Source organism: Sinocyclocheilus anshuiensis, unplaced genomic scaffold (genome assembly GCF_001515605.1).
Source record: "Sinocyclocheilus anshuiensis isolate Anshui unplaced genomic scaffold, SAMN03320099.WGS_v1.1 scaffold242, whole genome shotgun sequence".
Taxonomy (NCBI): Eukaryota; Metazoa; Chordata; class Actinopteri; order Cypriniformes; family Cyprinidae; genus Sinocyclocheilus; species Sinocyclocheilus anshuiensis.
In genome coordinates, this window is record NW_015546053.1 from 239564 (window position 1) to 263569 (window position 24006).

At 38.8% G+C, this 24006-nt stretch overlaps 1 protein-coding gene across 1 annotated transcript in view; it reads right to left on the bottom strand.

Moving 5' to 3' along the window:
• LOC107699225 (cell adhesion molecule 2-like) overlaps nucleotides 1-24006 on the bottom strand; it is a 267199-nt gene that overhangs the window by 28356 nt on the left and 214837 nt on the right. Inside the window, exons 4-5 of the mRNA XM_016500423.1 lie at nucleotides 10407-10559; nucleotides 7078-7215 (exon numbers count right to left, since the gene is read on the bottom strand). Of these exons, the coding sequence (XP_016355909.1) occupies nucleotides 7078-7215; nucleotides 10407-10559 (291 nt within the window). The remainder of the gene's footprint in view (nucleotides 1-7077; nucleotides 7216-10406; nucleotides 10560-24006) is intronic.

The following is a 24006-nucleotide window of genomic DNA, read 5'->3' on the forward strand; positions in this document are numbered from 1 at the left end:
GTTCGTGACATCACAAACCCAGATAAACCCCGCCCTCGGGAAAAGGCAGCAAATGGGGCGAGGCCATGCTGCCCTGCTTTAGAGAGGAGGAAGAAAACTAGGGGTGCAGGTAAAAATCTATTTATATATGAATCGCGATTCTGTCTTCTAACGATTCTAATGGATTCACAGGTTTCAGAATCAATGTTCAAAAGCAGCGGTTCTCAATCCTGTTCCTCGTGTTCCCCTGCTCTGCACATGCTCTGCATCTCTCTCTCTCTCTCTCTCTCTCTCATTCAGCTCAGTTACAATTATACACTTATTTTCACATAGCTATGAGAAGCGTTAAACATGGACGCGCATGCGGTTGCTGTGGGCGATATATTGCGTCACCAAAAATTATTGAGGTCATGTACATATATTGCGCGATAAGTCGATATATTGATTATTGTGACAGGCCTATTGTATGTGTGTAATGTATTTATATTTACATAATAAATAAACACAGTACAGGTATTATGTAAACAAACTTTTATTTTGGATGCGATTAAAATAAAATAGGGCAAAAAACGAAATAAATATTACAATTTTTGTCATTGTCCTATCAATAAATGTAAAAATAAATAAGTAAAATAAATGAAAAAGAAAAAAATCTAATACAAAATGAAAAAAAAAAATTCCAGTTTGTACTCATATTTATTTAGTATTATTTTATAAGGGATAAATAAAATTATTACTAGGCCTATTTATCCATCATTGTTAGAGTTCCATAATATTATCTACATTCTAATTATTAGTTCCCTTTCGAGGGAACTTCGAACTGCGTCCTCTAGAGGTCGCTATAGGAAACGCCTTCAGTGTGACCGGTGTCTGAAGCCTATATCTAAAAACGACAATAACATTGGTCGGCGACAGCCTATGATGTCATTACCCTGCGCAATCACAGTATAAAAGGGCGCCGGGATAACATGTCATCCTCTTCTTCGTCTTCACTGATGATCCAAGATCCTAGATTAAAAAAAATGGCAGCCATGGTGGTTACGGAGAGACATCTATGGGTGAGTCTGGTGGATATCGGGTCGAAAGAGAAGGGCTTTCTTCATGATGCGCCGGTTTCCCCTTTTGAGCTTTTCGGCACTTCCGTCGAGATGGTGATCGTGAGGTTTAAGGAGGCCAAGACGTGCTCGGCTGCCTTTAAATCCTTCATTCCACAAGGGTCCAGGCTTCGGACTTCATCTCCAGCCTCTATCATGAGCCTGAGTCATGCGCAGGAGCCATGGTTGGTGAATACGATCCATTTTTATCTACTCTACTGCTAGTTCTTGTGTATTTGATGCTAGCCTCTCTCTGCAGTGCTACTCGGACCTGTTCTGTTTTTCTGACTTTAGGTTTGACCCACCTGCTAAGTCAGGACCTCCTGCTGTTGACCGATTACAGTGATGGTTTCACTCATTGGTTCCTGGACTTCTGAGGATGTCTCCCAGCATCAGGTCCCCAGTATAACGCTGCAACCTCAGGACCTGTGGGTCCTTCTCATGGGCTAGTACTCTTCTGAGTACATGCTTCGCGACATGCTCCCTTATCCTCTGGCCAGGTGCGAACTACTCATTTCTCACCCTGAGGGGTCTCCCGAGATTTTAATCGTTCCTTAAACTTCAGGCACGTTCTCTGAGCTAGAGCTCCTCTCGCTGACGCGTTGAGGAGCTCAACGCTCCATAGACGGTCGGGCCCATGGGTCCTCACTGTGACACTGCCCTTATGGTTGAACCAGTAATCACCCCTCTGCGGAGGGTGCAGCGATATCGAGATAGAGAGCATGAGACCGTGTCCAGCTGCACCAGTGGACTGTCTCTTATTGGGCCCTGCTGGGTTACTCCTTCTAATCTAGCACCCCCTTCTGGTCGAGCTAAGAAGTGCTCCCCTCTCTGTGAGGGTTAGCTATGAGTCGCTCCATGGCAATGGCATCAGGTAGTTGGGCCGCTTGCTGCTTCCCTCATAAGCTGCCTCTATTCGGGTCAATCCAGTCAGTGCTCCCCTCACCTCAGAGGGTTGTCTTTGAGCCTGCCGCTCCCAAGTGAGTGTCTGAGGACTTCTGGGCTTCTGTGAGCAGATGCTTCGGAATCTTTCTAAACCCATGCTATGGTAAGTGCACACGCTAAGCTTCTGTGCACCTTCTAAAATCCACATAGTGGTAAGTGTGCACGCTAAGCACTCTGCGCACTTTCTAAAATCCTATATGGTAAGGGTTACGCGCTGTCAGCCTCGTTCCCTTTCTCGGATTTGGCTTAGGCCCCAGTACTCGCTCTGGGCTCCACTCAACTAATGTATCTCTGTTAATACATTTCTGAGCAGGGTAAATCCATGCTATGGTAAGTGCACACGCTAAGCTCTGTGCACTTTCTAAAATCCACATTGTGGTAAGTGTGCACGCTAAGCATTCTGCGCACTTTCTAAAATCCTGTATGGTCATCATGGTGAGCCAGTGAGTTGCCCCTCTGTGGAGTGGGTCTGAGTACACTGGGTTCTCTGAGGTATGAAGCTCTCTATCAGGTAGAGAACATGAGACTGGATTGGGGTTTCAATGCAATGCCTTTAATCTAGTTAGCATCGCTCCCCTCACTGTAGAGGGTTATTATGAGCATGCTGCTTCCTCAGGCGGACTAGGCCCTTCCTCTGCCTCCTTGATACGCTGAGTTTTTTGGCTAAGCTTGCAGTACACTTACCCTTCAGGATTTCTACGAACATGCTGTAGGTTGAGCATCTGCCTCCTCCTCTCGGCTGAGAGCTGGGTGTTATGCTCCCTCAGCTAGGTAACATACTGCTAGCCAGTCCAGCATTATGACCATGATGATGAGTTGGTGACTTATCAGACGTATTGTTCTATGGGATGCGCCATTTCCAACTATGTGCGCTCTGTGTATGCTATGGACTGCTCCCTCAGAGTGCCACGGTCACATAAGGTCTCTAGGTCTGTCTAGTAAACAGTCTCTAGGGCCCCTTAGCAACAATATCTTTAAAATCCATGTTATGGTAAGTGTGCAGGCAAAGTCTCTGTGCACTTCCTAAAATCCATGCTGTGGTAAGTTCGCACATCAAGATATGTAGCTTAGGCTTTTGGCCGTAGGGGATAATGTCACTGACAGCTGTCTAACCGTCCAAGGGGAAACTCCCTTAAAGCTTTGGTAGAGTTGGTACTTAGTGCTCGCCTGTGGTTTGACATGCACTCCCCTCAGCATGGTGGCGTGTGTATACCGTTCCCCATAACGACCTCTAGAGGATGCAGTTTGAAGTTCCTTTGAAAGGGAATGTCTCAGGTTACGTATGTAACCATGGTTCCCTGAGAAGGGAATGAGACACTGCATCCTCTAGTTTCCTTGCCATGCTGCGGATGCAAGATTCAGACGAAGAAGCGGATGACGTGTTATCCCGGTGCCCTTTTATACTGTGATCGAGCAGGGTAATGACATCATAGGCTGTCGCCGGCCAATGTTATTGTCGTTTTTAGATATACGCTTCAGACACTGGTCACACCGAAGGCGTTCCCCATAGCGACCTCTAGAGGACGCAGTGTCTCGTTCCCTTCTCAGGGAACCATGGTTACATACGTAACCTGAGACGTTTTTATAGGAACTATATTTTAATAAAATGTATTACTATTTACAATTTTAAATTTCAAATTTAAAAAGTAAAGGGATCCCAAAAAGTCCAAAAATACCAAAAAATGGGATACCAAAAAAATTTACATTTTGACTGCATTTTAATGTAATTTCAAACCTTTCTGAATTTTTCTTCTGTCAAACATTACAGATATTTTGAGAGAAGTTTGTTGTTGTTTTTTGCACATATAATAGAAGTCAAAACAGTTACCAACATTTTTCAAAATATCATTTTTGTGTTCTGCAGAAGAAAAAAAAAATGTGTGAACTGTTCCTTTAAGAACAAACGGTGCAACCAAATTAAGAACAAATTTAGGTACAAATTAACTAGTAGTTACTAAACACCTGCTGTCAACTTCATGTCCCATTTTAAGAAAGTCCTCAGGAATGGCTGGTGCAATCCCATCCAGATGTGGTAGAACAGCATAAAAAGCAAGTGAAAGATTGGCCCAGAGGAAATTAGTGTAGTATATTTAGCACAGATCTAGATATAGTAAACTGCATCTAAAAAAAAAAACATTGGCAATCCCAGTGGTAAATAAGCTCTCAGGAGATCCTGGATTTGTGCTGAAGTTTCAAGAGTTGCAAGCACAGCCCGCACTGGAAGTTCTGTCAACGGCAGCCAGGGTATCCATCAACGTGACCCGTTCCACAAAGCTTCGTATCTCCCTGACCATCCTAAAGTGAGTGGTATCGCACCGTGTTACATATTCTGTTTGGTCCTGCGTGCTGGTCTCCAGAAGCACATAAAATCCGTCTCACAAGATCAGATCACAGAGCGAGATTCCTTTGAATCAGAGTGACTGACAGGCGGTCCGGCTGTGATGCTCTGTTCCCGCGTGCCACTGGCCTTTAAGTGCGGCTTGCGTGAATGCCATCTCTGAGTCTCAGGCCATCAATCACCAGCAGCAGATCAACCGACTGGGGCTTCTGCCTGAGATGTGCATGTTTCAGCCCTCAGAGGGATGTCTGGGGTAACATATTGGTTAAAGTTGAACTGATGTATTACCGTATGCTGTGCTATTGTACAACGGATTGACTCAAGAGACGCAATTCCATTTTAAAAAATCTTTCCTGTCTGATAAGGTACATTGTTCAGATAAATATGTAGTCTTGTTTTACCTCATCGGTTGAGCCAGTGATTAAATAAAAAAAAATAATAACAATATGTTTTTAAATATAAATTAATACTTTTATTCATCATGTAATTAATCAAAAGTTTTGGTAAAACATTTACATGAGCACAATAGATTTGCAATTAAAATGAATGTTTTAAAAAAAAAATGTTATTCATCAAATAAAAAGTCCTGAAAAAAGTATCATGATTTCCAGCACAACAAAGGTTTCTTAAGAATTCAGAAGGATCATGTGACACTGAAAATTCAGCATTGCATCACAGGAATAAGTTACATTTTTATACATATTAAAATAGAACATTTAAAATGTAAAATGTTGTCATTTAAAATGTGAATATTTGACATTATTATTATTATTATTATTATTATTATTATTATTTAATGGTATATTTGATTAAATTAATACAGCCTTGTTAAGAATAAGAGACTTATTTCAAAAACAATTTATAATTTATATACATACAATTATTTTTGAAATATCTATTTTTTTAAATGATAAGATGTTTTGTATGTATACAAGTGTTCAAATGTATTCAAGGTTAAAAAAACAGTTATTACTTTTTACTTGATCACATGCAAAAAGTAATTATCACATTTTAGTCAATGTAAACATTTCTTGAAACTTTTGTGTAAGTTTTTCAAAACCACATAAAAACCAACATGACTATATATACACTGAACAAAATTATAAATGCAACACTTTTGTTTTTGCCCCCATTTTTCATGAGCTGAACCCAAAGATCTAAGACTTTTTCTATGTACACAAAAGGCCTATTTCTCTCAAATATTGTTCACAAATCTGTCTAAATCTGTGTTAGTGAGCACTTCTCCTTTGCCGAGATAATCCATCCACCTCACAGGTGTGGCATATCAAGATGCTGATTAGACAGCATGATTATTGCACAGGTGTGCCTTAGGCTGGCCACAATAAAAGGCCACTCTAAAATGTGCAGTTTTATCACACAGCACAATGCCACAGTTGTCGCAAGTTTTGAGGGAGCGTGCAATTGGCATGCTGACTGCAGGAATGTCCACCAGAGCTGTTGCCCGTGAATTGAATGTTCATTTCTCTACCATAAGCTGTCTCCAAAGGCGTTTCAGAGAATTTGGCAGTACATCCAACCGGCCTCACAACCGCAGACCATGTGTAACCACACCAACCCAGGACCTCCACATCCAGCATCTTCACCTCCAAGATCGTCTGAGACCAGCCACCCGGACAGCTGCTGCAACAATCGGTTTGCATAACCAAAGAATTTCTGCACAAACTGTCAGAAACCGTCTCAGGGAAGCTCATCTGCATGCTCGTCGTCCTCATCGGGCTATCGACCTGACTGCAGTTCGTCGTCGTAACCAACTTAAGTGGGCAAATGCTCACATTCGATGGCGTCTGGCACCATCACCTCATGTTGTGGCATGATAATGCACGGCCCCATGTTGCAAGGATCTCAATTCCTCAATTCCTGGAAGCTGAAAACATCCCAGTTCTTGCATGGCCAGCATACTCACCGGACATGCCACCATAGGCCTTTTTTGTACATAGAAAAAGTCTTAGATCTTTGAGTTCAGCTCATGAAAAATGGGGGCAAAAACAAAAGTGTTGCGTTTATATTTTTTTTCAGTGTAGATTATATTTTAAGAAAAATCTTCAAAAAATCTAGTTCAAAACGTACCTACATGTTTTAAAATAGATTTTTAAAAATATTTTTCAGTCACACTTTATTTTAAGGTCCAATTCTCGCTATTAACAAACCATTAATTACGACTTTTGTCTCAATAAACTCCTAATTTGCTGCTTATTAATAGTTAGTAAGGTAGTTGTTAAGTTTAGGTATTAGGTAGGATTAGGGATGTATAATAATGTCATTCAGAATATGTACTTTAATAAACAGCCAATATGTTAATCATAGGCATGCTAATCAGCAACTAGTTAATAGCGAGAATTGGTCCTTATACTAAAGTGTTACCGATTTTTCTTTTCTTTAAGAATGGTCTTTGTCTCACACACATCCAGACACTCTGAATAAGTGCATGAAATCACATCCTTTGTTAATAATTGTACCTCAGACATTATCTGTAAAACAATTTCTGTCCATACAAATTAAACTGGTAAATGACACACTTCACTTTTAATGCATAGAAATGCAGGTTTCTACTGTGAGATGCTTTGTAAAGAGCTGCACAATTCATGAAGGTGCTGGTGTAAAGTTACACATTACGCACCATGTACCACTTGCACACTGACAAAATGTGCAACTGTTCATTGCACAAAATCAACTCTAGGCCATCCGGGGGGATTTGTTTACCTTGCACCTCCTTGTCGTTTCTGAACCATCGGATGTCAGCAGCCGGTTTGCTGCCAGATGTGGTGCATGTCAGTGTGACTTCCTCCCCCTCCTGGGCAGGTCTCGAGAGGCCTGTGATTTCTGGTTTCGCTGGAACACCTGATATACAAACAGGAGGAGGATTATAGGCAGCACTGATGGAAATTCACGATTTCAGGACTCAGTCCCCGCCTGAACATGATGTGGTTCAGAAGAATATTTCTTGCCTGAAATTCAAATGTTACACGACTGACATTTTTTTAATATAAAACATGTTTGTCAGTTTATATATAAGTTTGTCAGTAGATATATTTCAGTACATTGACATATTCTGCTGTATGGTATATTTTGTGATTTTACTGGAAAAGGAAGCATTTGTTGAGCGATAGAGATGGAGAACACACATGCGTTTTGGTTTCTACCACAGTCTTTTCTACATCAAACCAAACCACTAACACAAACTGTGTTACAGTAACACACCAGAATAGGTGTTAAAATGAACAAATTAGAAAACTGACTTAACAATTTTAAGTTAACGTAAAACATGTAACATATAGGTCTCTATTTTAACGATCTAAACGCATGGTCTAAAGCGCACGGCGCAATTGCGCTTAGGGCGTGTCCGAATCCACTTTTGCTAGTTTAAGGACGGGAAAAATGGTCTGCGCGCCGGCGTACAGTCTAAAAGGGTTGTCCCTATTCTCTAATTGAGTAATGGGTGTGTTTTGGGCGTAACATGCCATAAACCAATCAGAGTCTCATCTCCCATTCCCTTTAACAGCCAGTTGCGCTCGCGCCATGGCGGATTCGCAATTTACATGGTGGAATTTACAAGCAGAAAAACGGAATGCTTCTCTAGTGAGGGAACGGATCTGCTCGTGCGCGTAATTCTGATACATGCAAAGACTATCCATTATGACGTAAGCATTTTTATATTTATGTACACAATAATAATCTTTTACATTTTAATCCTTTAATTTTTAATTTTTAAAAATGTTTGTGTGCTGCTGCACGTCCCTGTGTGTGTAATAAGAAAAGTTTACGCTCGTTGTGCACCCGACTATAGGCGCATATTACTAACTCACTCTTTAAATAACAAAAAAATATATTGCGCCAGACTTTAGACAAGGTTTTTGTTGGCCAATGGCGCAGTCTATTTAAATTTCCTCAAAATAGCAACACGCCGGCTCACAAATGGGCGCAAATGCATTTGCGATTTAAATAATGTGGTGCAGGACGTGAAAATGACTACTGCGTTGGGCTGAAACTAGCAAAAAACACTTGCATCGCGCCTGGCGCCGCATTGCGCCGGGTGTATGATAGGACCCATAGTGTGACAAAACGCTGGACGCATAATGCAGTATCAAAAGCTTATTTGTCAATAAAAATAGTCCCAGCTTTGCTGAATAAACAAAACAAAACACAACAAAAATAAACAAACAAACAACTACTGTCTGTAAATATACTTATAAACTATACATATTGTATATTAACATTAAGTAGCCCCACCAATGTTGGATGATTTAAAACAAAAACAAAACAAAACCAATACAGAACAAAACAAAACTATTGTCTGTAAAGTTGTATATAAAAATAAGGTGAAGTAGTGCCACCACTGTTGACTGATCAAAACAATATACAATTAAAACAAACAAACAAAAATGACAACTATTGTTTGTAAACAAAACAATTATAATAAAGTACGAAAAATATTGTCTGTAAAGGTAATTGTAAACAATATGTATTGTATAAAAAAGCTGTTTATAAACAAAGAAAAAGTAGTCCCAATATTGTTTGATGATTTAAAGGGGCCATAGGATGCGATTTCAATTTTTCCTTTCTCTTTGGAGTGTTACAAGCTCTTGGTGCATAAAGAAGATCTGTAAAGTTGCAAAGACTAAAGTCTCAAATCCAAAGAGATATTCTTTATAAAAGTTAAGAGTCAACCACACCTACCTAAAACGGCTCGTTCTAACACGCCCCCACATGTCTACGTCACGATGTGGGAAGATTTGCATAACGCCTCCCAAATGTTCACGCAAAGAAAGAAGGCGTAACTTTTATTCTCGCTGTATTGTTGTTGCCGCCGCCGCCATGTCATGAAGGCGCTGTGTGTTTCGTTGTGAAAGCGAAACTACTTTGTTTGGCTTTCCAAAAGAGGACGATATCCGCTTCGAACCATGCTGGTCGCTGGGGAAATACATCAACTTCGCGCTGTGGATCGCCGGATCGGCTTTCACCGTGGACGAAGCGGAGTCATTTCCGTCACACGCTTGAGGTATTCGGCCATCACAATGCACTGGATAGCTGGCCAATCAGAGCACACCTTGCTTTTCAGACCGATGAGCTTTGTAAAAATCGATGCGTTTCAGAAAGGCGGGGCATAGAGGAGAAACAATAATATACAGTATGTGGAAAATAATGTGTTTTTTGAACCTTAAACAGCATAAACACATTTCATTACACCAAATACACAAAATAATGTTCTTTTTAGCAACATCATATGACCCTTTTAAAACAAAACAAATAAAAAATGACCATTATTGTTTGTAAAGGTACAGGTTTACAAAAAAAAACAATTATTTTTTGTAAAGGTACATGCTTACAAAAAAAACTAAAACAAGCAAACAATACAAAACTATTATAATAAAATACACAAGACAAACAAACAAACAACAACAACTATTGTCTTTAAAGGTACTTGTAAACAGTACTTGTATGTACTTTACAAAAAAGCTGTGCATAAACAAATACAATTTTATCCCACCACTGTTGGATTATTAAAAAAAATGCACAACAAAACAAAACTATCGTCTCTAAAGTTGAATATAAAAATAAGGTAAAAGTAGTCCCAGCACTGTTGGACAACACAAAACAACAACAACAACAATTGTCTGTAAATGTACTTGTAAATAATATGTATTGCATGAAAAACAAACACAAACCCCCCCCAAAACAAGCAAAACAAAAACAAATATTGTTTGTAAATGTACTTGTAAACAATATGTATTGAGAAAAGCTGTACATAAAAATAAGGTAAAAGTTGTATATAAACATACAGTGTACAGAGTGAGAACTGCAGATTCTAGCACAAGCTGATCATAAACCAAAGCACACAGTGACACATCTAATGGCTCCATCAGCCAGTGTGAAACTCTTTTATTTACATCCCTCCCTGTGCCACCAAAGTGCAAAAACAAGATCATGTGATGGGAGAAAACTCACTGACCCCAGATCAGTGATGAGTGTGTTGACCTTAAAAGCACAGATTGATGAGGATGAGAGGGAGACTGATCTACGAGAGGTCTTACCTAACACAGTCAAGAAGGCCTTGGAGGTCTTGACAGGCATGGTGAAGAGCGAGCATGTATACTGTCCTTCATCTGACAGAGTCACATCACTGATGCTGATGGTCAGCTCCTTCCAAGAGGCTCGAACCAGTTCAATTCGGTTGTCCCTTAATGCTGAGACATAAAAACATATCATTAGTGATCAATAACTAATCAGTAAGGTAAAAAGGACTTTTGGAAAACATCCAACTGTCACATTGCCTGAAAACGTGTTTGAATGGTACCATGGTAAAGTGATGGAATCAGATGGTAATATCTCAGCATGTGTACTGGAGCTGGTTGAGTGAAGGATTCAGGACACGAGTAAAGCAAAAAAGAAAAGGAATTTTATTTTTGTCTGTTTAAAAAACATACAGGGTTAGGCATACAAAAATAATATCTCAAATGAAAAAATAATGAAAGAAATAACAATCTTGATGCAATGAGCAACTCATAAAAATGGGCAAAAATAATCTACTGTATGCCTCTAGATAAAATATAAATCCTGCTCCTGGGGAGATACAGCCAAATAACTAAAAGACAAGGAAAGACACCCTCTTGCTCAAACAAGGATTATACAATAAATAAGGGACGTCACACTTCTAACTCCAAATATTCCTCAGTGTGGGTTTATTTTTCAAAGTCAACAAGCAGGCATTAAATATCAAAGAATATAACAAAAAAGTATGCATGTTTTGGCATATACTAAAGTTTATGTGCTGAAGTTCTTAAACAGCATTGTTTTAAAGCACTATGTTGGTGGAACCATTCATAAAAATTATTTACTGTAAATGTGCAATGCATTACATGTCTGTCACACAATCCCCAATGTTTACATGGACACTTTTTGTTTCAGTCAAAATGAAATCATCCCAACTGAATCTTCTACTCATTGTTGGAGAATCAAAACAACAACAACAACAGCAACAACTAACTATTGCAATTAAGTAAGGTAAGAGACACAATTGTCTGTAAAGTTGCATATAAAATAGATAAAAGCAGTTCCACTACTGTTAGATGGTCAAACAAACAAACAAAAAACAAAGCAAAGCAAAGCAAAAACTATTCCCTGTAAAGTTTCTTTTAAACAACATGTATTGTGAAAAATGGTATATAAATGTTTAGTGTTTAATCTGAGAACTGCAGATTAAATATCAAAGAATTAAAAAAAAAAAGAATATAAAACTTTTTGCTTATTTTCTTTGTTTTAAAGAGCAGACTTAATATTTTTCTATTTTGGGTCTTAATCAGGAGACGACGAGCACATCAAGCTTTGTGCAGTGCTGTAGGACTGATGGGACATTGTTGGGACACTGTGAAAATTAGGTTGCTGCTGGAGGACAGTGAGGCCAGCAGGGGGCGCCCACTCTGTGATCTGCATGGGTCCTAATGGCCCAATATGATGCGGAAACCATATAGTAAAAGACAACATCCTTTGGATCAAAAGGTAAATCTAGGTCCTGATACTTTTGAGTACTGAGTATCAGGACCTAGATTCACTTTATATTAGGTGGCTACTATGTACTTACATCAAAAATAAGTACAATGCGCTTATTGTGTTCATATTTTAACACTATATGCTATTGAGCTGGGATACGGGTAAGGTTAGGGACAGATTTGGTTGTATGGGTAGGTTTAAGGGTGGGTTAAGGTGTAAGGCATGGGTCAACATTGTAATTATAAATGTATTACAGAAATTACTTAAATGCATTGCATCAAATGATTAATTTAAATGTAATTGCATAGTAGTTAAGGCCAGCTAATATAAAGTGGGACCGTAATTTTTAAGCCAGTTAAGCCAATCGCATACAGATCTGCATCTATTCTGATATGCAATGCTCACAATCCAAAATCAAGTCCCACCCTTTTTCTTATTTATCACGTACCTCTGGGTAATTTTCTGCAACACCATTTTTACGTACCTTACTGCACGTTTCGCCGCAGTTTCAAAGAGAAATGTCCACTGAGTGGCGCTAAAACATGGGTTCAATACGTGAACCCTGGCACTTTTTATTACGTTGATATAGGTACGTATTGCTGTGTTTTTCAAATATCAAATATCCGGGGACTGTCGCTAAAAGTTAATGCTCTATCGTGTTGGAAACCAACCCTAAACCTACCCGATAGTGTTAACAAATGCAAAACTGATATAAAAACGCATTTGTTGATGCAACCGTGCCATTTGAACTTCCTTATATGCAGATTTGAACTGTTTTGTCGAACCGTAGTTACACGGGATTCGACCTGAGGTCCTCACCTCTCAAATCTCCGTACTCCGTGAGCTACCAAACAAACCAACCATCTATGAAAACACACAGATATGAAGCTGGATATGTGCGATGCTAACATTCAAAAGCATCAGTTTTCAAATCTCCCAGCATATTAAAATTGTTTTGAAGTCATAACATGATATTCTTCAAGTAATTGTGCGAAAATTACGCTTTATTAATCGAAACTCTGTAAATTTGTGTGAAAAGGAATAAAAGGTGTCGGAGTTTTACTGCCTCTAGTGTTCATTTCTTTTGGAAACTGCAGTGATATGTACTTATTGGTACGTATTTCGCGTCTTGCGAAAAAGTGCCCCCAGGTATGTTTTTGCCATGAGACCAGTTAGTGGAAATATATCATAGTACAGTAGTAATGTCGGTTTCATGGGCACTTTAACAGCAGACATCATGCTATGAATTATATATGGTGTCCCAACATGGTTTCGTTTCAGCAAACGTGTGTTGACATTCACGTTTGGTCTCTGTAAACTCTGTAACACTGGGGAATTCCTCATAGACGTGTTCACTGCCCTTTTGGGAACATTGTTACATGCAGACAATGACATGTCATATCAGAAAAATGGATTTACTTACATGTCAACAGAGACAATTGTTTCGTCTTTCGAAGCCTTTTAGATGTACATTAATGTTAAAAAAGACAACGTGTCTCCAAACAAATAAGATCTGACGCTACAAGACAGCATCTTTCTAGAGAATGTCAAGACTGTTTAAATATTCCTTCTGAATGTGTGCTGAGTTATGAACAGAGAATGAATAGAGGGTTTGTGGAGATGGCAAATGCCTTGGGGGTTTTTTGGCAAGGAGACACAGCGGAATTGGATAAAGGGAGGAAAGGTGATCAGGTCTGGGCTCGCTCTACACATGGGCCTGCTGATTGAGTCCAAAGAAACCCGGTGAGACAAGGACCATCAAAGCTTAGGAACAGATGACACATTTCCACCAGCCCATATACCTCTATCTTCCTCAGACACAGAGGGAGGAATGGAAGAAAAGAGTGCACTCCCTTGTTGTTTACAGAAAAGACAAACACATACACACTCATACGCCGAACATCACAAAGGTGATGATAAGCTGCCAAGGCGAGGAACAGTTGCTGTTTGTACCGCATCCGAGGGTTGATGGTACAATGCCTAGACTCTAAAACGCTTGGCAGTTTCCATTCAAGCCCTACAATGATAACATATAGGGATGTGGGCGTTGAAAAGAAAGACGGAGAAGAGAAGATAGATACTGAGAGGAAGAAAAAAGATTCACCCACACAGAGTCTGAAATCGACTTCCTTCAGTGGTCAAATCTGTCTCTGCACTAGGGTCAAACGAAGAGGTGAATACTACTCTCAGAAAGAGCTTGATGCAACAATCTCATGATGCGGTGGTTCATTTCACTTACGCTGAGACTTTGTGCTACGTCTTATTTTGACACAATGGTGTCAAGCTCGAAACACTATCCCAAATCCATTGACAGAAACAAGTATACAAAGGTTTGAATAACCCCACAGACAACTGTTATCAATTCAATGCAGGCCAACAGGGGCTGGCAAAACTCCACATCCACATTTCCAAAAAAAGAATCGAAAGCCTGCCAGATGCCCAGAGTTAGCTCCAATCTGTCACAACCTCCATGAAATGCCAATGTCTGATAAAGCTCTTTTCCCCAGAGCTTAAAGAAGTCGACATGATGAAATGGTTGGTTTCCAACATCCTTCTGACTTCTTCAACGCAGTTTATTCCAGTAGCGTAAATCCCTCGGTTTGACCTTACGCCCTTATCTATCTTTTTTGGGGAAGAAGGCAACTATGCACGGCTGACTTGCAGATGACCCGACAGACATTCCAGCATTCCCTTGGGCTGGAGCAGTCTGACAACTGTCTAATGATGCGGATCTGTGATTTAGTATGTTTAGGTGGTGCTTTTCTCCAATTGCAGCATTGATTTTATCTAAGACTCATACAAATAAAACTTGGCGAGAAGAATTACGGCTGAATTGAAGAAGACAGCAGTGGGGAATAATGGAGCAGATTGTGAATGTTATTTTCAAGGTCGTAAGGGCATGTGGATGCGGGCGCGTTTGGATAATATTGTGTGTTTAGATATATTTGGTGTTGTTGCTCTTGGAAGGAAGAGAGCCGCCGACAAAATGTCTTCGCACCTAACTTGTGAACAATCATTTGGCAGTGCACTTTGAGAGAGGCTCTGAAACCACATTTAACATCCAACTTTGGAGCAGAGCTTCTACTCTTGACATAATCAGACCACTCCATCTGACGAGGAGACGGCGACATGAGCGACAGGCCCAGCGGCTGTGACTGTCCCACAGCTGGCAACATCGGTCTTGGCACTGACACGTTTAGAGAAGCCAGAAGTCCCACTCTCTGCAATTAGACTGCTCCAACGGCCAGCTGTGACTGGTCACTATCTGGACAGGCTGTGATTATTGCAGGGACGTGAGGCTGTACTTCCATCGCAGACAGGAAGCTACTTCCCAGCAGCTCTCAGGGGCCAAGAAAGTGCTCTACTGCAGGTGGCCAATGATCGGAGGTTAAAACAGATCCAGGTGCAAGGGATAAACCGGGCAACATCTGACATGATGACATATGAACACTTGTGGAATTATTAGAGACTTTTCTACACCGAGTCATATCAGGTCAAATTTGATATTAGACATTCGCAGCTAACAACGGGGAATAGCTAGTGCGCATAAAATAACCTAATTCTCTCTGACAAATCTCTAAGGTTCAGTTTCTCATGCTGCATCACAAAAAGTTAGCCTTTGTTCATCAACCTTGTTGCTATATCAAAACAGAAGACAAGACATTTTTGGGTCAGTCGAAGAACACAATGCTTTCATGTGCTCTGTGAGCATGTAAAATTGAGAAGCAGAACTTACAATATCCACAGCTTATCCAGAAATGCAACTGCACACAGAATATGCAAACATGCAGAGATTGTTTCATCAGATAGGACTGGCGGCTGTTTACCCTTTTGAGGAGGAACACTGTTAAAAGCATCCCCACAAAAATAGCAGGTAACTAAAGTTAAGTTAGACCTCAAGATTATGTCGTTTGAAGGTCACTACAGGTGTTTAACCATTGATCGTCCACTCTGTGAACATCAAGCTAAATGGTCAATAGTTAATAATCAAGCATACTTTTAAACTTAATCAACCTTTGTCTATCTTCACATTCATCAACAACAAAGATGTAAGACCCTAATGAGTTTAATACAGTCATAGTAGAAACCATCCCTTATCTCTACCTACCAGTACCCTTAATGCTAAGCTACAAATAGAGACTTTCTGAAATGTCACACAGCACTTAACATTTCATTTATCGACTGGTAATGCTATAATGATAGGAGCCCATTAGAGGACCATTTGGCTCTATGTGAGGTGTTGAGCTTTAAGAATGACATTTAAGTAAGTGTGGAAATGTTAAATGGGGATGACTTGTTTCACGTGTTTTGGAGTCAAAAGCATGGTTCGGAAAAAAAGTAAAAAATGGAATAACTTTTAAAAAATTCACAGCATTTACAATCTGTAATTGTAGAAGCGTTTTATGGAATGAAGCACTTAAGCTGGAGTTTGATTTCTTTTAGATTGGAACAGAGATGTTTCAGTGCTGTTGATCCTGCTGAAAGCAGAAAAATGCCTAGAAGTGATGTGGAACAGAAAGGGGAACAAGGTTACAAGCCAAATTTGAACCCACATTTCCCAAATGAGCACCATAACTCCGTATAACAGATTCTGTATTCTTATATTCACTTTTCTGCATATTGCAGACACTTTTATCCAAAGCAACTTTGTCATTTATGTTCAAGGTACAAATTTAATCAGTTCATGCATTTCCTGGGAATCGAACCCATTACCTTGGCAGTGCTTTAAATAATCATTTAGTATGTGTCTGAAATATGTCTGCAACATAAATATAATTGAAAATTAAGATTCTGTGAGTTGAATGTGTGTTGGACTTTTTCATCTTATTCCTGAATAGGATTTTGCCCCACATAGATAATATCTAGTAAATGATCACAGTCTGATTTCTCACATTTATTGTCCCACAGCGCTGAATGCGAATATAAATCACAATGGCCTCAACAGTACACTAGGGACAAACTGGAATTGACAATGCAGAACGTGCTGATACAATAAAACCCGAAAATACCCATTAGAGAGAAGCATTACATAAACCCCTTCAAAAAGTGTAAGGAAAGACAATTTACTGATATAACCTTGCAGACCTTGTAGACTTAAACATAACCAGACGACTGTACAGTGTCACAGCGCCTCACGTCGCTCCTCTGCATTTTGCTCGCTTTTGAATCTTCTTATCTAATGAGCAATTTAACGAGTCCATTAATGCAGTAATTTAGAACATAACATTTTGATTGCCGCAGGCCAATTAAGAGCCCACTCTGCAATTTGACCTTTTGCAATTTGAGCTGAACATCTCTAATGAATGTCAGGAATCATGCGCCAGAAGCATTTGAGATACCCACTGAAAAAGCAGTTAATAGTGCCGCAGCTCAAAAAAAAAGAAAAAGACACCAATATGTATACCGTAAATGGCGTTTGTTATAGACCTTCTCAGATACATAGAGTCGGATTTCAGCTCAAATTCATCTACATTTCCAGACACATCTGGGAAAGATACATACAGTATGACACACCACAAGATAGAGCCCTAAATTATTCAGGATCTGTGAGGTTACATTTCACGATACGTGCTAGTTAGGTCTCTCATTATGAAGTGCAAAATGAATACTTTCTGCAGGTGTTGTTTTCCCATACGCTGGGTCTTTACATCAAGTTACAGTGGAGCAATAGACATATGGACATATACACTCTAATTTATCCTGCTCTAGCATGATGAATCATACGCTACAATCGCATTAATACTGCATGATAAGGGAGACATATGGTGCTTATCGATTTTTCAGTGGCGGCGGCACTTCTCTCCTAATGGCCTTGGGCTAAAATGGATACGCAAGCTCTTGAGGTACAGGACTGTACATCTGGTCAACCACACCAGTTGCATGGATGCTTTTATCCAAACCAAAGTAAAAAGTACACTTATTACAGTAACAGTCCCCCTGGAGGGGAGGTTAAGCACCACTGGGATGCTTAGGGCTGGGCAATTGTATTTTTATGTTATTATTATAATACTATTAATATTTTGAATTCTGTCGTTTTATTTTTATGTTTTATATTTATTCAAATTTTTCATATTGTTTAAGTTTAAGTATCAGTGAATTTTTATATTTAATAATTTTCATTTATGTCCACCAATATAACAATACACAGTATTAGAATTAATAAAATGGTCACACTAACTATTAACTACGACTTTTGCCTCAATAAACTCCTAATTACTGCTTCTTAACAGTGTTAAAATAGGCAAAAATGACTTTAGACAAACTAACAATTGTGCTTTGTTTTTTTTTATTGCTGAAGAGTGTTCTTCTCCTGCGTTCTACTGTACAGACGTGAATTTACTTTTGCTTCAGCCTGAGGTTTATTCATTACACTTTTTGGTGTGAAAGGGCTTTCATATTTGCTATAAATAGAACTTCTTATGTTAAAAACAATCAAACCCTGCTTATATTTAAAAAGTAACGCGAAAGTAACGCAAAAGTAATATAACACATTACTTTCCATAGAAAGTAACTAAGTAACGCAATTAGTTACTTTTTTAGGGAGTAACGCAATATTGTAATGCATTACTTTTAAAAGTAACTTTCCCCAACACTGCTTATTAATAGTTAGTAAGGTAGTTGTTAAGTTTAGATATTGGGTAGGATTAAGAATATAGAATATGGTCATGCAGAATATGTGCTAAGTACTAATAAACAGCTAATATGCTAGTAATATGCATGCTAATAAGCAACTAGTCAATTGTGAGATTTGGTCCCTATACTAAAGTGTTACTAATAAAATATATTTAAATATATAAAATGATACATACATTTTTACTAACACATTTCATATAACAATTGCGCAACTGGGACTTCCATAGAAAAATAGAAAAATAAACTAACCAAATCTAATAGTGTTTATCTGTTTACTAATAATGAGTTTAAACCATTGAAGTTTAAATTAATCTGTCTTAAAGGGGTCCTATTATGCTCTTTTACAATGTCTTGAATTTGTTTTGGGGGTGTACTAGAACATGCTCTAATGCTTGGTGGTTCGAAAAACACATTATTTTTTACATAATTTACATTATTACAATACCTTTCTCCCCATCCTGGCACAAACGGCTCGATTAGTTCTGGGTTTGATGATGTACATACATAATTATTCAGGTGCATGTGTAATAACTTGCGAAATCTTGAGGCTACAGCAGCACTTCTTCTTCATCGTCTTGAGTCTGATGCACTCAACCAAGCGTTCTAACCAGGACCTCGCCCCTCCTCACCCCCCAACCATTCGAATTTCCGTAGGAGGGAATTATTTTAATGATATTCTAATGGGCCGCTTTGTGATATCACAAAACCCGCAAAACAAACGCTGTAGTCCAAACGAGCCGTTCATTGTAGTTCTAGAAAAGGGATTTTTTAAAAACGAAATATCTCCCTTTGGAGTGGACTTTGAGATTTGTAAGTTTGAAGATCTTTTTTATGCCAAAACATACACACTATTGTATGACTAAAATTAAAAAAAGTGAAAAAGCATAATAGGACCCCTTTAATGTTCTCATAATGACAAACTTAACTGCCAAATAAAAAGCACATTGAAATTATATACTGTATGTCTATATACTGTATATGTCCTTCTATTAGTCTATTAAATTGTGTTGCATTAACAATATAAAAAATTGAGCTCAAAATGTCTTTCATCCTTTTCCCTAATCCTATAGTACAATGAAAATGCTCTGAAAAAAGTAAAAACAAAATTACGTATAAAAATAAATCATAGCAATCCATCAGGCTTAGGCACTCTATCACACAGTCTGCACACAGGGCGCGATGGGCATTATTATGGATAAGCCACTGATATATAATTCAGAGGAGTGGTGGGTGTCTGTATAACACAGACTTCCTGTGTCTTCACTTGGATACATGCAGAAGAGAAATGTATCTGATAATCTAGGCGGGGTGGATTTAGGATTTAGCCCAGAATCACACACCCCCGCAGACTCACAGTGTGTTCTGTATGTGAATCACACACAAATACACACCTCCCTACATATTCAGGCCCTACCAACGCTCTGTTTCACAGGCTGTTCTCAGATATAGCCCTCATGTAGGAGTTGCCTCACACAAAGGATTGGTGATGAGGCCAAATGACAATGAATGAGGGTTATATAGTCCACTCTCTTCTTCACCATGGTATAGTTAGTAAAATATTAATTCTGTAGTGATCAGCTGTATCACTCCAGAGAACCAGAATGTCATCTGTGAGCCTATAGGCCGCCCACTGGGTTGTTGGCATGCTAGGAACTAAAGTCTTGTTAAGGGTTTAGTGCAGAAGAGGAGAGTGAACTTGATCCACCCATCATCTCTTGGTCTGAAGGCTGATAATTTGTAAGAAACAAGTGTAACACTCTCTTCTTCACCATGGTATAGTTAGTAAAAAAATTGCAGGTTAATTCTGTAGTGATCAGCTGTATCACTCCAGAGAACCAGAATGTCATCTGTGAGCCTATAGGCCGCCCACTGGGTTGTTGGCATGCTAGGAACTAAAGTCTTGTTAAGGGTTTAGTGCAGAAGAGGAGAGTGAACTTGATCCACCCATCATCTCTTGGTCTGAAGGCTGATAATTTGTAAGAAACAAGTGTAAGAAACAATATAATTTATGTTGTTGCAGGCATGATAACTGCTGCAAAGCATAAAGTCTATCCATATCAGTCAATATCTAACAGATTTTTACATATTGTGAAGACAATGTAAGTGGCACTTGCAGTGGTGCCGTGAACCAGATGTGAGTAAGGTTTACTGGGTTCAGTGTTACGGAGGCCAACTAGTACAAGCTATTTAGCTAGTATGACCAGTTGCAGTGGTGCTGTGACCCGGATGGGAACAAGGTTTCCTTGGTAAGTGTAACGGAGACCTACTAGTACAAGCAATGCAGCTAGTAGGATCAGTTGCAGTGGTGCAGTGACCTGGTTGGGAGTGAAGTTTACTGGGGTGAATGTAACGGAGGCCTGCTAGAAAGAGCTGTGTAGAAAATAGGAGTGGTGCCGTGACCCGGATAGGAGTTTACTGGGGTAAGTGAAACAGAGGCCAACTAGTACAAGCTATGCAGCTAGTAAGGCCAGTTGCAGTGTTGCTGTGACTCAGACGGGAGTGAGGTTTACTGGGGTGAGAGTAAGGGAGACCAGCTAGCAAGAGCTGTGTGGGTAAACCTGGATGAGTTACATTAGTGCATCATTAGGTGTTTGCTAGCATGTTCTAGGAGGCTTCTAGTTAGTTGTGTACTAACCACAGCCAAAATAGCCCAGCACAAAGTTGCTTTTTAGACAGGCATAGAGTTTTTGGCATTTTTCCACCTTAAATTTACTTGTTTTGTAGTTTGATCAGAACAACACAAGAAGTCTGATGTTTGCAAATGTAATTCAAGCCACATTAATATGTAACTTAATTTATTTTTCAACGTAGAAGTATGCTATTTCCTATGAATGCAAAAGACTTCTGATTCATTAGCTAAATTCATTAAACTAAGCTAGGCTAAATACAAAGTTCTGTCACAAAACTCTAGATAGCGCTCTAGCGCTTGGTAGGTTCTTCCTCAATCTGTTATAATTACATCATTCATTCACATTATGCAGCCAACTGGTTTCTTTTCACATCAGCAGCTCCACATATATTGATCTGCTACGGGGTGATTTCAATGTATGTTATATATGGGGGTTATTTCATATATGTTATATGTGCAGCAGCAGTATTTCTTCCAGCCTCACAGCAGCATGTTGTGGATGTATTGGCAGTAGCAAATCTCGGTACTTGCTCTGCCACAGCAGATCTATTCCGCCAAGACCAAACACATTAACATTAATTTGCCATGTATATTACCATACGAAACTCTCAGAGAGTCATGCAGAACTAGAAGAATAACATAGTGAACGGTAAAACTATTTGAACAACACACAGTATGTTTATGATTACAACAATAAATTAAAATTATATCATAAAAAAATACCAGATTGCAATATCAAGAAGCATAATGGACTGTTAATAACAGTTAAAATAACTGGAAGTGGGTGACACCAGAAGCCTCACACATTCATGTTAAAAACAGTTGTGTTTGCTCTTACATTAAAAATAAGGTGGATTGCAAACTTTTACATTCACTATGTTGTAAAATAGGTGAGTTCAGCACAGCAGTGAGAAAATTCAAATTTTCGTTGACTCTTTCCAATGGCCAACTCTGGCTCTTGGCATACTGTCACATTGTTACTATATCAACTAACGTTGTGCACCATATATTATCAATAGTCAACAAATTATCAATTATCAAATTATTATCAACAATTGGATCAGACTTCATCACTTGTAAATTAAGAGTATAGTCAGTCCTAAAGAACATATTTGAAAACCAAATCTCATTTGTGTGCAGTGTGAATAAACCCTATGATATTCTGGTGCCAAGATATCGCTCATTGTAAGTATATGCAATTTCACACATTTTACTGTTCGTCAGTTGAGAACCAAAAGGCTGATTTCTTTGAAAATTAATAGCACACCTTTTCTCAAAATCTGTATTTGACATATCATTCAAGTGCAAACGATGCACAATGACTTCCAATCATATTTGTTCCAATCCCTAACACTATAAGCATGGGCCATAGAAATAGTGATGGTTGACTTATCCTTTTCAAATTTGGTGGTTTTGCACAAACACAGGTTCCACATATTCCCACTTTCACAATTGACCGTCTTTTTCAAAGAGGATGTGCTGCTAGCACAGTGTAACATTATAATTATAAATTATAAATCCTTTGAATCTCTTTGAAATTCAGTGTGAGCGCCCATAAGCAATCTTCTTTTCCATTTCCTCATTCCAGTGGTCCAGAATCAAAATATAATGGACTGTACCTAAGCACATCAGTAAAAAATATATATCTCACACACCCCGATTGGTCTAAAGCCGCATCTTGCTGTCATTGTTCATGATTGAGGATTAAAGCCATTTTTCAAATGGCGGTTCAGTGACATCTGCTACTGTGTCCAGTGCACAAATCACCATAAATACAGAACAGCCAAGTTGTTTTTGATTCAAGAGGCTTTTCAATATATGGATAATGGGCAGGTTGGGATAAAAACATTCTCTGTTGCTTTACGGTGCAACCAGATGCAACAAAGGTTAATCCGAATGACAGATTTAGACTCAAATATGAACAATATCTGACCAAAAGGAATATCAACCCACCAAATCATACTTATTACAGCACACTGAATGAGACACCAACTCCTAAATCCTTTAATACTGATTGCAGAAAAGTCTCCGGTCACTCAAGACCAGACCATTCATTTCCCAAGGCCACTGGAGATTGACTATCCTTCAGTCTCAGTTTACAGACCTAATTGTGACCACAGCCAATTTTCTCTCGACTCACTCTCTGTCTTTGCCCTCCTCTCTCGTTCAATAGTGCACACTATTGCCCTGAGTCTCCTGATGCCAAACGTGCCCCCCACACACTGCTGACAATGACTGTTTTATTCCCACTGAGAGCGCTGCGTTTAAATGATGCACTTTAAATTGTTCACCTTGCATGTTTCCCCCAGCATAATGACTTTCCCAAAATAACACACACAATCCTTATGAAAAAGGACGTATGCAAATAAAAGGTACTCAAATCAAATAATATGTACTACATTGTTGAGCCGTGGTGCTATTACAACAAATAGCATCTATTACATAAGCGACAACACAACAAACAGTTAATTGACCAAATTAAATGAAATAAACATACAGTAAAGGCTTAACTAAATGCCAGTCATAAATATAAATTATATATCATCATAAGTAAATTAACAGCATTACAACAATTCATAAGGCCTTTTGCTTGTCATAAACATATAGTTATATTGCTATATTATGCTTATGTTGCTTAAAAATACATTTTTAATTGCATTCTTTTCTGTGAATCTTCTGAAACAAAAGAGCAGATAGCTTTTTTATCCATCAGGTTTTCAAATTCAGTAAATGACAGATTTTTTTTTATAACACATTTTTGTATAACACAACCTCTGCTACTACCTGACAGTAACAGTTTTAACTGTTTTATCACTGAAACATTTATTCTGAGAAATCACACCTGTCTTTGTGACAACACTCGACTCTGTTAAAGTCAAAAA